This window comes from Dipodomys ordii, unplaced genomic scaffold (assembly GCF_000151885.1).
Source record: "Dipodomys ordii isolate 6190 unplaced genomic scaffold, Dord_2.0 Scaffold116, whole genome shotgun sequence".
Classification (NCBI taxonomy): Eukaryota; Metazoa; Chordata; class Mammalia; order Rodentia; family Heteromyidae; genus Dipodomys; species Dipodomys ordii.
Window position 1 is genome coordinate 2,086,639 of NW_012267332.1, and position 15,422 is coordinate 2,102,060.

The 15,422-nt window shown below is 40.0% G+C and overlaps 1 protein-coding gene across 5 annotated transcripts in view; it reads left to right on the forward strand.

The window, feature by feature from the left end:
* Atrx (alpha thalassemia/mental retardation syndrome X-linked) overlaps positions 1–10,735 on the forward strand; it is a 172,246-nt gene extending 161,511 nt beyond the window's left edge. For all 5 annotated transcript variants that reach the window (XM_013028924.1, XM_013028925.1, XM_013028926.1 and 2 more), the window contains 5 exons: positions 2,571–2,720; positions 4,261–4,386; positions 5,396–5,491; positions 6,646–6,774; positions 7,799–10,735. In XM_013028924.1, the coding sequence (XP_012884378.1) occupies positions 2,571–2,720; positions 4,261–4,386; positions 5,396–5,491; positions 6,646–6,774; positions 7,799–8,077 (780 nt within the window). In that variant the 3' untranslated portion in view covers positions 8,078–10,735. The remainder of the gene's footprint in view (positions 1–2,570; positions 2,721–4,260; positions 4,387–5,395; positions 5,492–6,645; positions 6,775–7,798) is intronic.
* The last annotated feature ends 4,687 nt before the right edge of the window (positions 10,736–15,422 follow it).

Genomic DNA, 15,422 nt, shown 5'->3' on the forward strand with positions numbered 1-15,422 from the left:
TGTGTGTGTGTGTGTGTGTGTGTGTGTGTGTGTGTGAGAGAGAGAGAGAGAGAGAGAGAGAGAGTGTGCGTGTGTTGGACCTAGGGCTTGAACTCATGGCTTGGGTACTGTCTCTGAGTACTTTAGCTCAAGGCTAGTTCTCTACCATTTGAGACATAGGCACACTTCTGGCTTTTTTTTGGGTGGCTTATTGGAGATGAGTCTTATAGACTTTCCTGCCTGGGCTAGCTTTGAACCGCAATCCTCAGATCCTAGCTTCCTGAGTACCTATAATTACAGGCATGAGCCACCAGCACCCAACTGGAAAGTTATTTTTTAAGTGAATTAAAATTTCCTTTATATATCTATGTTTTCATGTATAATTTTTTTTAGTTCCAGTCCTGGGGCTTTAACTCAGGGCCCCTTAGCTTTTGTGCCAAGGCTAACACTCTGCTACTTGAGGCATATCTCTATTTCTGACTTTTTGATGGTTAATTGGAGATGAGAGTCTGACTTTTCTGCCTTAGCTGGCTTTGAACCACAGTCCCCAGTTCTCAGGCTCCTGAATAGCAAGAACTACAGGTATGATCCATCAGCATCCAGCTTATGAATATTTTAATTTAATTTTTTTTTGTCGGTCGTGGGTCTTGAACTCCGGGCTTGGGTGCCATTCCTCAGCTCTTCAGCTCAAGGCTAGTGCTTTGCCACTTGAGCCACAGTGCCACTTCTGGTTTTCTGGTGGTTAACTGGAGATAAGAGTCTCACAGACATTCCTGCCTGGGGTCAATTTGAACCATGATCCTCAGATCTCAGCCTCCTGAGTAACTAGGATTACAGGCGTGAGCCACCAGCACCTGCCTGTTTTTATTTAAATTTTAAAAATTAGTACCATCCATGATTTACTTTAGTTACCTATCTCAACTCGTTCTCATTTCCACGGTCATAATTACACAGAGCAGGAGTTTAGTGATCTTAGAATATGTATATAAGTGGTCCCAGTTTTTACACAATTTAACCTTAAAACATGGACTTAGTGGGAGCTGGGGATATGGTGCAATGGTAGAGTGTTTGCCAAGCTTGTGCTAGGCCCTGGGTTCATTCCTTATATGTTATAATTAAGGTATTCTGTACCTATTTAGATTAATTTAGATTTTTTTGGTTGGTATTGTGGTTAGTAGTGTCTATGAAAATAAAGTTCTTAAATACATATAAACAGGCATCATGTTTTTTAACCACAACTATGCAATATAATGACTAATTTCTTTTTTGCTAATCTTGGGACTTGAACTCAGGGCCTGGGCACTGTCCCTGAGCTTCTTTTGCTCAAGGCTAGCAGTCTACCGCTTGAGCCATAGCACCACATACAGCTTTTTCTGTTTATGTGGTACTGAGGAATCTAATCCTGGACTTCATGCATGCTAGGCAAGCACTCTTAACACTAAGCCATATTTCCAGCCCATAATGACTAATTTCAAAAGATTTAAGTTAACATTTATCAACTAAGCAAAAAACACAAGGCATAAGAAAAAAATTGGGGTAAATGCCCTTAAAAGCCTTAAAGTGGTAAAATTTAAAAACTGAATTTCTCCTAGCTTGACAGCACACACACTTGTAATCCTAGCTCTCAAGAGGCTGAAGCAAGAAGATTGTGCATATAGGTCAGCCTGGGCTACATAGCAAGACCCGATCTCAAAAAGGTTTTTTTTTTTTTAAATTTTTTTAATTGTGAAAATACCGTACAGAGGGGTTACAATTACATGAGCAAGGTAATGAGTACATTTCTTACCAAGCATTGTTGCCTCTTCCTTTGTTTCCCCTTACCATCCCTTCCCATCTCCTCCCCTGCCCCTGTCCCCCGCCCCCTCTCTCGGCACCAAAGTTATAAATTTGTTTTTCAAAAAGTTTTTTGAATCTCTAAACATGTTGTGGTAAACATGAAGTTATGAGTTTTGAGTACAGTGTTGCTGTGTATGCATGCTTGTAAACCTAGATACTCAGAGGCTGAGATCTGAGAATCTCAGTTTGAAGCCAGCCCAGGCAGGAAAGTCCAATTAACCACCAAAAAGGTGGAAGTGGAGCAGTGGCTCAAGTCATAGAATGCTAGCTTTAAACAAAGGAGCTCAGGGAGACAAAGGACAGTGGGTGAACCAATGGAACAGCAATACTCACAAGGCAATATGTTAGAAATGAACTTTACAACTTGGAAAGGTGGGATTGTGGAGAGGGAAAGAGGGAGAACAATGAGGGAAGGGGTAATAATGTTGACAAGAAATGTACTCACTACCTTACATATGTAACTGTAACCCCTCTCTGTACATTACCTTGACAATAAAGTTAAAGAAAAAAGAGCTCAGGAACAGTGTCCAAGCCCAGAGTGGGCCCCCAAAACTGGCGTGTGTGTAGATGCGTGTGCGCGTGCGTGCACATACACACAAAGTGTATGATGTTGTATATTTTATGGCTGTTTGTAAATAATTTATAGTATATATTGAAATTTAAATAGTTTCTAGTCTAACAATTGGCTATAGAATTAAGGGAATATGGTCCAGAGGAATCAAATAACTCCATATCATTTTAATCCCTCATAATAGGATACCATACTTGCAGAACTTCTTCAAATACATAAAGAACACATTGTAGGATATCATGAACATGACTCTCTGTTGGACCACAAAGAAGAGGAAGAGTTGACTGAAGAAGAAAGAAAAGCAGCTTGGGCTGAATATGAGGCAGAAAAGAAGGTAGTTCATTCAGAATGCTACTTTGAGGGAAGAGGGCTATTTGAGAGAGGAACGGGACTGGGGAAACAAGGGGGTAATGGGGGTAATGTGTATGCATGTATGAAAATGTCACAACAAAACCTTCTTACAATATGCTTTTGGGGCTAGGTATGGTGATACATGCCTGTAGTCTCAGCTATTTGAGAGGCTGAGGCAGGATTACTTGAAAGTAGCCTGGGCAACACAGTGAAACCAGCCAAGTTTGAAAAAACATAAAATGCCTTTTAGTTTGGAGTTTTATGTTAGTTGTTTTAAAGAGCAGTAAAGAAGAAAAGGGTCCCCTTTGAAGACATTAATAATATAATGAGTTTTGGGGCTGGGAAGGTGGCTCAGTGGTAGAGCGCTTGCCTTGCATGCCTGAGGCCCTGGATTCAATTCCTCAGCACCACATAAGCAAAAAGAAAAAAGCTGGAAGTGGCGCTGTGGCTCAAGTGGTAGAGTGTTACCCTTGAGCTGCAGAGCTGAGGGACAGCGCCCAGGCCCAGAGTTCAGGCCCCACGGCCGGACCCCCCCCCCCCCCAAAAAATATAATGAGTCTTCAGATATAGGGTCCCAATTGTGAGTATTCATTTATGAGCTTTAGCTACGTATGAGAGGAAGAGGATAGGTGAGAAAAACAGTAATATTAGCTGAGCACCTGTGGGTCACACCTATAATCCTAGCTACTCAGGAAGCTGAGATCTGAGGATCCAGGTTCAAAGCCACCCCAGGAAGGAAAGTCTGTGAGACTCTTATCTCCAGTTAACCACCAGAAAACTGGAAGTGGTGCTATGGCTTAAAGTGGTAGTATACTAGCCTTGAGCAAAACTGCTCAGGGATAGTTCCCAGGACCTTAGTTCAAGCCCCATAACAGACCAAAAAAAAAGCAGTAGTATTTTCCACATAGTGCTTGCTGAATTGCTAGCTGAAGGGAAGCTGTATTTTTAGCATCAGTTAACCCTCATGAGTACTAGCTTGCTGGCACTTAGACTTGGAGGTAAAAGTTGCTTTAATATGTATACTATGAAGTCTCGATTTGGACTAAATATCATAACATGAAGTATGTTATTATTGGACATTAGTGTCAATCTCCAGCAGCAACTTTACTTCAAATAGTTCTATGTTTGAAACAGCAGTCCACTAGAGCAAAAAGGACCTGCACATGTGAAACCTTATCCTAATACCTGAATCCTTTTTAAACTCCTAGTGCTTTGTACCAAACTTCTTAAACGTTAATGTGCTGTTGGGAGTCTCAGCAGAATTCGAATTGCCTCATTTCTGTGGGAATTATCAGAAAAAAGAGAGTACACCTTTAGGGGGTTAAAGCTTTCTGTGTAATAAGATCTTGGTTTCGGGTGAAAAGGGTGTTTTGTTTGTGTGTGGAAGAGTGTTAATAATTTCCTAGATCTGAGAATGTGGGTTCTTTTTTAAACCAGTAGGTGCTGTCAAATTTCAAGTTTTGAATCACACTGTGAAAAGTGCACAATTTTTTTTTTGCTTTTTTGTTTTGTTTTGTTTTTAGGGACTGACCATGCGTTTCAACATACCAACTGGGACCAATTTACCCCCTGTTGCTTTCAACTCTCAAACTCCTTATATTCCTTTCAATCTGGGAGCCCTGTCAGCAATGAGTAACCAACAGCTGGAGGTACGTTGTGCACTTCACATGAATTCAAGACAATCTCAAATGCCTTATTGTGAAATCTCCTCTTTGGGAATATCCCATTCTCCACAAGATCACCTCTGAATAGACCCAGGCATTTTTCTTTTTATTTGTCAACTGATACAATTTGTTCTGTGCACAAGGGAGTCAGTCCTTGAAGGAATGAAGGATTTTTAATTAAGGAATAGCTGAATAGCTAAGGAAATAGCACACTGTCTTTAGTGATTAATATAAGGAATCAATTGTGTGTCTAATGTTCAAGAGTAAGACAAATACATACATTAATTTACATTCTATTGTGATGTACAAGGCACTATTAGTATCATGAAATAGAAAATAGTATTATGGGGGGGCTGGGAATGTGGCTTAGTGGTAGAGTGCTTGCCTAGCATGCATGAAGCCCCAGGTTCAGTTCCTCAGTACCACATAAATAGTAAAAGCCAGAAAAGGTGCTATGGCTTAAGTGATAGAATGCTAGCTAGCCTTGAGCAAAAAGAAGATCAGGGACAGTGCTCAGCTCCTGAGTTCAAGCCCTAAAACTGGCCAAAAAGAAAAGAAAGAGAGAGAAAAAGGAAATAGTGTTACAGAATAGTATTATGAAATAGAAAACTAGGACTAGGAATGTGGCTTAGTGATAGAGTGCTTGCCTAGCATGCATGAAGCCCTGGGTTCGATTCCTTAGAACCACATTATCAACAAAAGCTGGAAGTAGCACTGTGACTCAAGTGGTAGAATGCTAGCCTTGAGCAAAAGAAGCTCAGGGATAGTGCCTAGGCCCTGAGTTCAAGCCCCAGGACTGGCAAAAAAGAGAAAGAAATAGAAAACTAGAACTGCATATGATTGAATGAGAAAAGGTTGATTTTTCTATACAGATTGTTTTGAATTGAGTCCATGATTTCCCCCTTTAAATGTGCTTATTTTCATTTTTAAGCCCCTCACTTGAACATAATGCTGGAGTTCTACCCTTGCTAACTTATTTCCTATATTCTTCTAGGACCTTATTAATCAAGGAAGAGAAAAAGTTGTGGAAGCAACCAACAGTGTGACAGCAGTGAGGATTCAGCCTCTTGAAGATATCATTTCATCTGTAGTAAGCATACTGACAAGTTGTCTTATTTCAACTCCCAAATTGTTACCTCCTCTTCTGCCACACCATTTGTTTATCTATTTATCTATTTACTATCTCTCTCTCTCTCTCTCTCTCTCTCTCTCTCTCTCTATCTTTTTTATGTTGGAGACAAGGTCTTGTGTAGCTCAGGCTGGCCTCAAAATTAAGACTCATGCCTCTGCCTCCTGACTGCTAGGATTTTAGGGATGTACTACCATGTCCAGCTGTTTTAATTTTCAGTTATTGTTGTATTGCTTCGTGGGAATGTATTAAATTTGCTATGAAAAAAAAGAATTCTTGTAATTTGATTTATACTAGCTGTACTACTAAACTAGATCATAGTCACAAACTATCCTTTTTTTTTTTGGTGCCAATGTCAGGGCTTGAACTCAAGGTCTGTAGCTCTTAGGCTTGGCTTTTTTGTTTACAGCTGGTGCTCTACCACTTGAGCCATGCCTCCACACAGCATTTTTGCTGCTGAAGTCTAGACTCATTTCTGACTTTTTTGCCTAAGGTGGCTTTGAGCTGTGGTCTTCAGATTGGGCCTCCTGAGTAGCTAGAATTACAGGCACGAGCCACCAGTGCCTGGCTATAATCCAATAATTTTTGTTATTGTTATAAAAGAAGTTGGATCTGGGCTGGGAAGGTGGCTCAGTGGTAGAGTGCTTGCCTTGCATGCATGAGGCCCTGGTTTCGATTCCTCAGCACCATATAAGCAGAAAAAAAAGCCGGAAGTGGCACTGTGGCTAAAGTGGTAGAGCACTAGCCTTGAGCTGAAGAGCTGAGGGACAGCGCCCAGACCCAGAGTTCAGGCCCACGACCGGACCCCCCCCCCAAAGAAGTTGGATCTAAGATGAAAAAATGTAGAAAGTATGTGCATATTATTTGCATAAACACATTTTAATTACCATTTGCAGTAATTAAATCTAAATAGTTATTTAATTCCAGAGATAGTGAGCCTGTGTACTATACCATAGTGGACAACTTAACACTGTGCTTTCACAGTGCTTTCCTTTAGAAACAAATTAAAGCAAGGGGAGGGGCACTTTGTAAAATCCTGAATATCTTTAAGTACCTTAATGATTTTTCCCGCAAGCGTACTGTCATAAGGAATAAATGAATGATTTTTCTTTTAGTGGAAGGAAAACATGAATCTCTCTGAGGCCCAAGTGCAGGCATTAGCCCTGAGTAGACAAGCCAGCCAGGAGCTTGATGTGAAGCGGAGGGAAGCGATCTACAATGACGTATTGACAAAACAACAGATGGTAAGAATTCTCACTACCTCTAGGTTAGGTTTACTTTCTTTGAATTATAATATAATAATAGATCTGTGTAACTGTATCAGTAATCATTCCTCCTACAGAGAGGACGGATGGTCACGTTGATTATTCTAGAAGGTTTTTCAGAACCCTCGTAAAGATAATTCATTTGTTAGGAAGGTGGAAGAATTTCCCATTGCTGACACCACTTAAAATATGCATAGGCTATCTTTTATTATAATTCTATTTTTCACATAGCATAGATATTTAGGAACTTCTGCCAGACTTGTATCACTTTTGCCATTTTTACATGGCTTCTAAAATGTAGACTTTGCGGTATATTTAAATTGAGAATGAGAGGTGGAGCCCTGGATGATATATATTGCACGTTCCTGCTATATTACATAATTCTTCAGAAAGCTAGCATATTCCAGAATCCTTGATCGTCTTTCCCAGCCCTGTGCCAGCCATCTGCCTCACACTGCACTGGGAAATTTCAACTCTTGACACCAAGGGAATCAATTTCTGTGGCATGAATTTTACTTCGAAAGCACGACAGAATTGTGTGGTTTTTAAATGATCTTAGGAAATGTGAGACATTCCAGGTAGGAATTATTCCTACTACAAACACTTTTCCCTTTGGTGTTTGTCACTGAAATGTTTATTTGCCTGTCATCATGTGAAATATTCAGAAGAATGTCAAAGAAAAGAGACTTGACAAAAAGGGCTGTAACTAATACTTGAAACTAATCACAGTGCTGGGCAGGTTACTATGGCAACTAACCTAAATGCTGCTTGCAGTACAATAGTCAAGTCATTAAGAGAATTTAGCCTTAAATGGTGTTACTAACTGGTTTCTACAGTAATGGGCCTATGAATGCCATCAAATTAGTAATGGTGATAACAATAATGTGTTTTCCTTTTGGTATGGTACCCCCTGAACAAATTGATTTTAACTCAAAACTTGATCCTTGCCTTTTGGAGACAAGTCATACACTTGTAACAGCTTCTCCCCCCCCCCCCCCCCCAGTTAATCAGCTGCGTCCAGCGAATACTTATGAACAGAAGGCTTCAGCAGCAGTACAATCAGCAGCAGCAACAACAAATGACTTACCAGCAAGCGACACTGGGCCACCTCATGATGCCAAAGCCCCCAAATTTAATAATGAATCCTTCCAATTACCAGCAGATTGATATGAGAGGAATGTATCAGTCGGTGGCCGGTGGGATGCAGCCCCCACCACTTCAGCGTGCCCCACCCCCCATGAGGAGCAAAAACCCAGGACCTTCCCAAGGGAAATCAATGTGATTTTGCACTAAGAGCTTAAAGGATTGTTAAAATCATAGAAAGATCTTTTATTTTTTTAGGAATCACGACTTAACAGAACTCAACTGTATAAATAGTTTGGTCCCCTTTAAATGCCAATCTTCCATATTAGTTTTCAATTTTTTTAAATAGGGCATACCATTTCTCCCTGACATTTGTCAGTGATGTTGCCTAGAATCTTCTTACACACAATGAGTACAGAAGATATTTCAAATTGTTTTCAGTGAAAACAAGTCCTTCCATAACAATAACAGCTCCCCAGTTTCCTCTCAAATTTTTATGCCTGCTTTTAGCAACCGTGAAATTGTCATAAAACTAATGAATTTAGAAAAAGAATATAAAGATTTCTATATTCGTTCTTTACATATGAAAACCACACAGCTGAGTTCTTAGAGTTGATTCCTCAAGTTAATGAGCTACTTTTGTACTTAACCCATTTCTGGATTAGAGTAATTGAAATGGTCTTAATGTTCTTTTGACTGAAGTCTGAAACTGGGTTCCTGCCGATTTGTGTCCGTGGTTGAAAGTTGGAAACTAAGAATTATCCTTGACACAGAATTGTGTGCAATATCCTTCAATCCTACTACTACTCTAAAGTCAGGGAGGAGTCTGGCAGGTAGCGTAGCATTTTAGAAACAGCCTTAAGTACAGCCTAAGAAGAGAATTCCTTATTCTTCTAGAGTGTTTCTGCCATTTTTATTTTCAGTTCAATGTGCTGAAAGAATTCCTGGTAAACTTTCAGGGTTGTGGATTCTCTTCCCCACATGCATTTTCTTTCTTTCCTCTGGCACTGATACAAAGCACATCTCCTCTCTGCACGGTGCCAGTGCTAGTGCTTCATCCTGTTGCTGGCAGTGGGATGTGGACTGAGAAAATCAAGTTTCTAGCATTTGGGGAGATGAGCGCTGAAGTTGTGGTTGTGGGTTCACACCCTGTTTTTAGAAACAACACCAAAATGGCAGAACCATTGCTGACTTTAAGTTCACATGAGGAATGTGCTTGAACAATTCCCAGTACTGTCAGTATTGTGAGATAGATAATTCCTCTTTTTAAAGATAAGGATCACTGGCTTCTATGCTTTTCTGTTCTCTCATCACTGTTCTGTTCCCAAATTTCCTTACATTTTTCTCAAAAATTTTTAGAGCTTATATATATATATATATGCATATATATATGTATTTTGTTTTCAGTTTAGATCTGTGAGGTGACTTCTTAATGGAAATTAATTCATGTAGTATTCTTTTTTGAAATTTTACTTAAAAACCCATTACCTTTCTTTTTCTTCAGGTTTTTTTTAAAGACATAATTTTATTCATATTCCTTTTGGTTGCTTGAATTTCCTAAAGAAAAGGATTGTTTTTGACTACCAGAGTCAACTCAACATGGCAAAACCATTTTTGAGATGGTGATGAAACAGGTTAAAAACAGATAAAAGAATTCTGGGGTTAGGGTGGGGGAGCTGCATGGAGGATTTGCTTTGCTCTCACTGGATTAGGATGATCTGAACATTAGCTAAATTTTTTTGGAGTCATTTGGATCCGAAAGAGGTTTCCATTTTTATCTTGGAAGAACTTCGTGGGAAACTGTCCATAAGCACTAGAATTATAATATAGAACTTGTGAGGTCCAGTGGACCCACCCCCTGCCCTCCATTGGTAAAATGTTGCCAACCAAATGTGTGGATTTAGATATCACACCAGCCATATCACAAAATTTATTTAATTGGGATGGGTGTGGAGGGGTGCAGGTGTATGTTTACTTTAGAAGCAATGAAAAAGACAAGATTTATGATATAAATATCTGAGGCTAGTAGTCTCTTGGCCAACTGTTGCCAGTTGGTGTTTCTAAGTCCAGATCACTTTAAACCTCATTTACCAGACCTGGGGATTTTCAGCATGGTCTAATTATTTACTCAAAGCTATAGATGTGAACATTATAGGCAACCTTCTAAACCGTTTCATTGTGGATTCCACTCTGAACTTAAAGAATGATACTTAGAAGGACTAATTGGAATCAGAGTTTGAAATAAAACTTGGACCACGTTGCATACACTTTCCTCACTTGACATTTTTAGCTACATAATCTGTACTTTGAGTATAACATCGAGTTTTAACAAATAATCTGAAGATAAAAACCACATCAAATACTAAAAAAGGCTCATTTTTTATATTTGTTTTAGATGTTTTAAATAGTTGCAATGGCTTAAAAATGACGATTTAAAATGTTGCTTGTAATACAGTTTTGCCTGCTAAATTCTCCACATTTTGTAACCTGTTTTATTTCTCTGGGTGTAAAGCGTTTTGCTTAGTATTGTGATCTTGTATATGTTTTGTCCCAGTTGTATAGTACTGTTTCAGTCCATCATCCAGCTTTGGCTGCTGAAATCATACAGCGGGGAAGACTTGCCTTTGTTTCTGTTAGACTGCTTTTTGGTTCTGTATTGAGTATCTTAAGTACTGTAGAAAAGATGTCATTTCTTCCTTTAAGGCTGTTTTGTAATATATATAAGGACTGGAATTGTGTTTTTAAAGACAAGCATTCAAGTATGACAATATACTATCTGTGTTTTCACCATTCAAAGTGCTGTTTAGTAGTTGAAACTTAAACTATTTAATGTCATTTAATAAAGTGACCAAAATGTGTTGTGCTCTTTATTGCATTTCCCCAGCTTGGAAAATCTGTGCCCATACTGTTTCATAGACGATATATTGCTTTTGATGTCCTGTATAAAGATGGTGGTGCTTTTGCACACTGAGTTAATTGAATACTGGGACGTTAAGGAGCTTGGCTTTTGAATCTGTTATATACTAAACTCTGTAAAAGGAGATCTCTAACCTCAAAAAGAATTTACATACCAGGAAGCCTGTGTGTGTATGTGTGTTAGTTTTGGTCGTCTGTGTGTCATCCTACCTCTTAACAGCTGTATCATTCATTCATTTAGGTACCACTCACACTCAATCCGCAGGCCACCTACCATCTAGCCTTTCACAGGACATACATGAAAGCTGTATCATCTGGCCTCCAGAGAATCTGCAAGTTCTGCACACCTCCCTTGGTGATGCTCATTTTTCTTGTTTTCTTTTTGTGTGTGTGTGTGCCAGTTCTGGGACTTCAACTCAGGACCTGGGTGCTGTCCAAGAGGTTTTTTTCCTCAAGGCTAACACTCATCACTTGAACTGACTCCTTTTTTTTTTTTTTGGAAGTTAACTGGTTGAAGTCTCATGGACTTTTCCTGCCTGGGCTGGCTTCAAACTGTGATTCTCAGATCTCAGTCTTCTGAGTAGCTATGATTACAAGTGTGAGCCACCAGCACCCAGCTGCAATGTCCATCTTTAATGCCTCTCATATCAAATCAGATCCTCACTTAAGTGCTCCACACAAATCTTTACAGCAGTTACTCTCCCCCCACCCCTTAGTAACCGATGCTTACTACACGACTATAGATAGAAGTCAGTATCTACAATCAAATAGGCCCATCTGTCACAAGCTTACTATACTAAAATTATGTTCAGGTTATTAGTCATGTTACCACATGTGATCTACACACATGACTTGGCTATCTCCAAGAGAATGATAAATTTCCCACCACTGATTTTTTTTTTTTGGTCAGTCATGGAGCTTGAACTCAGGGCCTGAGCACTGTCATTGAGCTCTTTTGCACAAGGCAAGAGCTCTACCACTTTGAGCCACAGTGCCACTTCTGATTTTCTGGTGGTTAATTGGAGATAAGTCTCTCAGACTTCCTGGCAGGGCTGGTTTTGAACCACTATCATCAGATATTAGCCTCCTGAATAGGATTACAGGCATGAGCCACTTGGCACCTGGCTGATTTTAATTTTTTTGTGATGAGTCTACAACCTGAGCCAAACTCAAAGGAGTGGCCATGTCTCAAATGTTTTCACCTGTGCAACATTATACACATCATCGAAAGGCGAGGAAAAATTTAATACAAAATTTCTATTGTATCTAAGCCTAATCAAACTCATGTTGGATTTAAGAATGGGGTAGCACCTCACCCCTAAGAGTTTTACTCCTTGAGGTGCCACAGAATTCCCTTGGGATATATAACCTGCTGACACCACCATCCTAAGCTAACCAAAGGAATCCTCCCTTCTGGAACTCTGGGGATCTCTCTCCCCCCTCCTCCACCCTCTCTCTCCTCTCTCTTCTCTCTCTCTCTCTCTCTCTCTCTCTCTCTGTCTCTCTCTGTCTCTCTCTGTCTCTCTCTCTCTCTGCCATTACATACCTTCACCAAGGAAGAAAACATCAATTGATACCTTTACTAAGGCGAAGAAGGCCACACACAACTTTACCTGAAGGAATGAAGGGGTGAGGCATGCCCTCTTTAATAATGGGATATGACACAAGCAGTCTATGCACTTCCAGAAGGCTACTAAGAGACCTCTGCTTAGTAAATATGCCCAAGTCTGTCCCGCTAGCTTTCATATTAAATACTTGGTTTTGCAGAAAGGTGAAGAGAGATGGCCTATTGATTTGAGGATAGGCTTTGTTTCAGGTACGAAGGAGAAAGTAATACTGAAAGGAAGAGAACAAAGGTTGTGAAGGATAGGGGAAGATTGGTGTGAATTGATGGCCTTGAAGTAAATGAGAAATGCAATACTGAGCAGAACCAGGGTTTGTGAGGTAGATGTATTCAGGTAAAGATGGTGATTTAGACTTGGGTAATTGGAATGGGTTGGAATGAATGCAAGGTGAAGATAGATAGGAGACAGGAAAATAGCTAATGGGGCCAGACATCCTTTTTGAAGGACAGAAAGGGGGAGGGGAGTCAGGAGAATACAGCATAGAGGTCTTTTAAAATTGGTATTTGCAACAAAAATCTGTTATTTCCCACTTACCTTTTCCCCCAAGGAGTCTAGTTTTGCTCAGAATTTCTGATTTTGCACAGCCAATTTCACTGTGATTATTGTTCTCAAACTTGCTACGCCCATTAGTGGCATTCTTGGGCTTTCTGTGTTTGTTTCTCTGCACAAAGATGCTAGTGCTCCATTCTCTTTCAAAGCCAATTTCTTCAAAGAACCGAATCGGTTCCTGTTAGAGACACATCCATTCCAAGTGCTAGTCTCCCTTTTGGTAATGTTATATTTATAAGCTTCCCTTAGTGTTTTCAGTGGGCTTTGTGGTTATTATATGTGTTAACCTGTACATAACATATCTGTGAAAGATGTGGAGAGAATAATTACATTCTCCTCATGACAATTAAGCTCAAAAGTGATACTAGCATCAAATCCATTGCACTTAGGAGGCAGAAGATGTATTCTAGTTCAATTCACTGGGTCTTTCATGTCTCATGTGAAAAAAAAGAAAGGGACTATAATAATAACTTTACCTGCTAGAAGGCAAGGGACTGGACTTGGTGATTTCCCAAATCCCTTTTAGCTCTCAAAGCAAAGCAGTGGGAGCCAAAGGCTGTGTGTGTGTGTGTGTGTGTGTGTGTGTGTGTCTGTCTGTCTGTCTGTCTGTCTGTCTGTCTGTGTCTGTCTGTCTGTCTGTCTGTCTGTCTGTCTGTGTCTGTCTGTGTATGTCTGTGTCTGTCTGTGTCTGTCTGTGTCTGTCTATCTGAGGTTATCCAAGAAGTTTGTGAAGAGTATTAGAAATCCTTCCCCTTTGGCTAACCCTTCTCCCCCACTAAGCTATACCTTTTCTTTTCCTCTTGTTTAGAAAAATGAGAGGTCTGACAGGCATTTTAATGACAAAGCAGATAAGTCAAGTTGTAATTGGCTCTAATTACCACTTCCACTAGCTCTAACCTTTTTATCTTTTGCCCAGAGGCGCTCCCAGAGTGGTTTCTTACCACTGTTTCTTGCCGCCTCAGGAATTCATTGCAGAAAACAGAAGAAAAAAATCCCACCAACTTGTTGAAGGGGGCTGATTTTTATGTCTTGGTCACCTCATTGTACTGAAGGTGATAAACATCAAGGGAAAGATAAATGGACTTTTGTGAAGTCAGCTTTTAAGCAAATAATTGCTAATTCCAAATTGTATTTATTGTTCAAAACTGAAAAGCCAAAAAGAGGAGCAATTTTTTATCAAGTGGTCTGCATAAAGTTTATAGTGAGTAGGAAGCTATCCTTCTTGATGTTGATTCTTGTGTAACTACATGTACCTTTTTGAGGTGTGTAGGCTTTATAGTCAAATTGTATAAGAAAACGAATAGAAGAATGAAATAGTAATCTTTTTTTGTAGTTGCTTGTCTGTGCTTGCTGGTAGGAAAGCAGGTAGAAGCCTGTGTCTAGCCTTGGTGAATATATTTCAATGAAAACAAAACCAAACTTGTGAGGGGGAGGGGGACGGGAAGGAAGAGGGGGAGGGGGAGGAGGAGGAGGGAATGGTGGCTTGCAGCCATCCAAGGTCTTACTGGTTCAATCCCCAGCCCTTAGTAAATTTTCAACAACACAGCATAGAAGGGTTGAACTTCAAAGACTTCGGTGATGCAGGATTGCTTGAATTTTTATCCTTCTTAGCAAAGGAAACAATTTATTCTATTAGCAAATTTTCCACCCTCTCTTCCCACATCTTGCACACACTATTCCTGGATGTGCTAAGCTCAAATGAAGTGTCTGCCTGCAATTTTTCCTCTTTTCTTCTCCAAGGCACCTACCATCAACTGTACCACACACATAGACACTACTTCCAGTCTAATACCTAAGTCAGGGCCATGGGGTTGACTCCTAGAGCCACAGAATACCAAAAATGGCTGAAGTCTTGGGGGCCAGGAAACCAGGGCCCAGAGAGGAGGAAGGGCATTGATGTCTTCCACCTATTCCAGCTCCCGTACCCACTCCATTCACGTGCCTGTTAGTCCATTTCAATTCCAAGTCATTTGTTTTTCAATCTGCCAGACCCCATTAAGCAAATTTCCAAAATAATTGGCCTTGAATTGTTGGTGGGAACTGGAAGACTCCTGTGAAACAAACTGAAAGGGAAAACAAATCCTTGTGTGAGTGAAAAGTATTTTTTTTTAAAGGTGGAGGGCCGGGGAGACCCCTGGCATCACCCCCTAAGCCTTTCATTTGGCATCCTTAGCATTGGCCTCAGGATTTTGTTTCAGAGGGATAGTTAGTTTGAAGCGGTTTTTTTGTTTGTTTGTTTTTGTTTTTCCTTCACCATGCTTAACATGGTTTGACCAATAGGAACCAGTAACTCTAGTGTTCCTTGACCAGTGCCAAGGGTGGAATCATTTAGCCGTCCTCAGACCAGGCTAATTTATATATTAAATACGTCAAAATGCAGAATAAAAAGAAATAGAGAGTTCTGTATTACTATAGTACTTGCTGTCAGAATCTGTGTTTGTGTGTGTGTGTGTG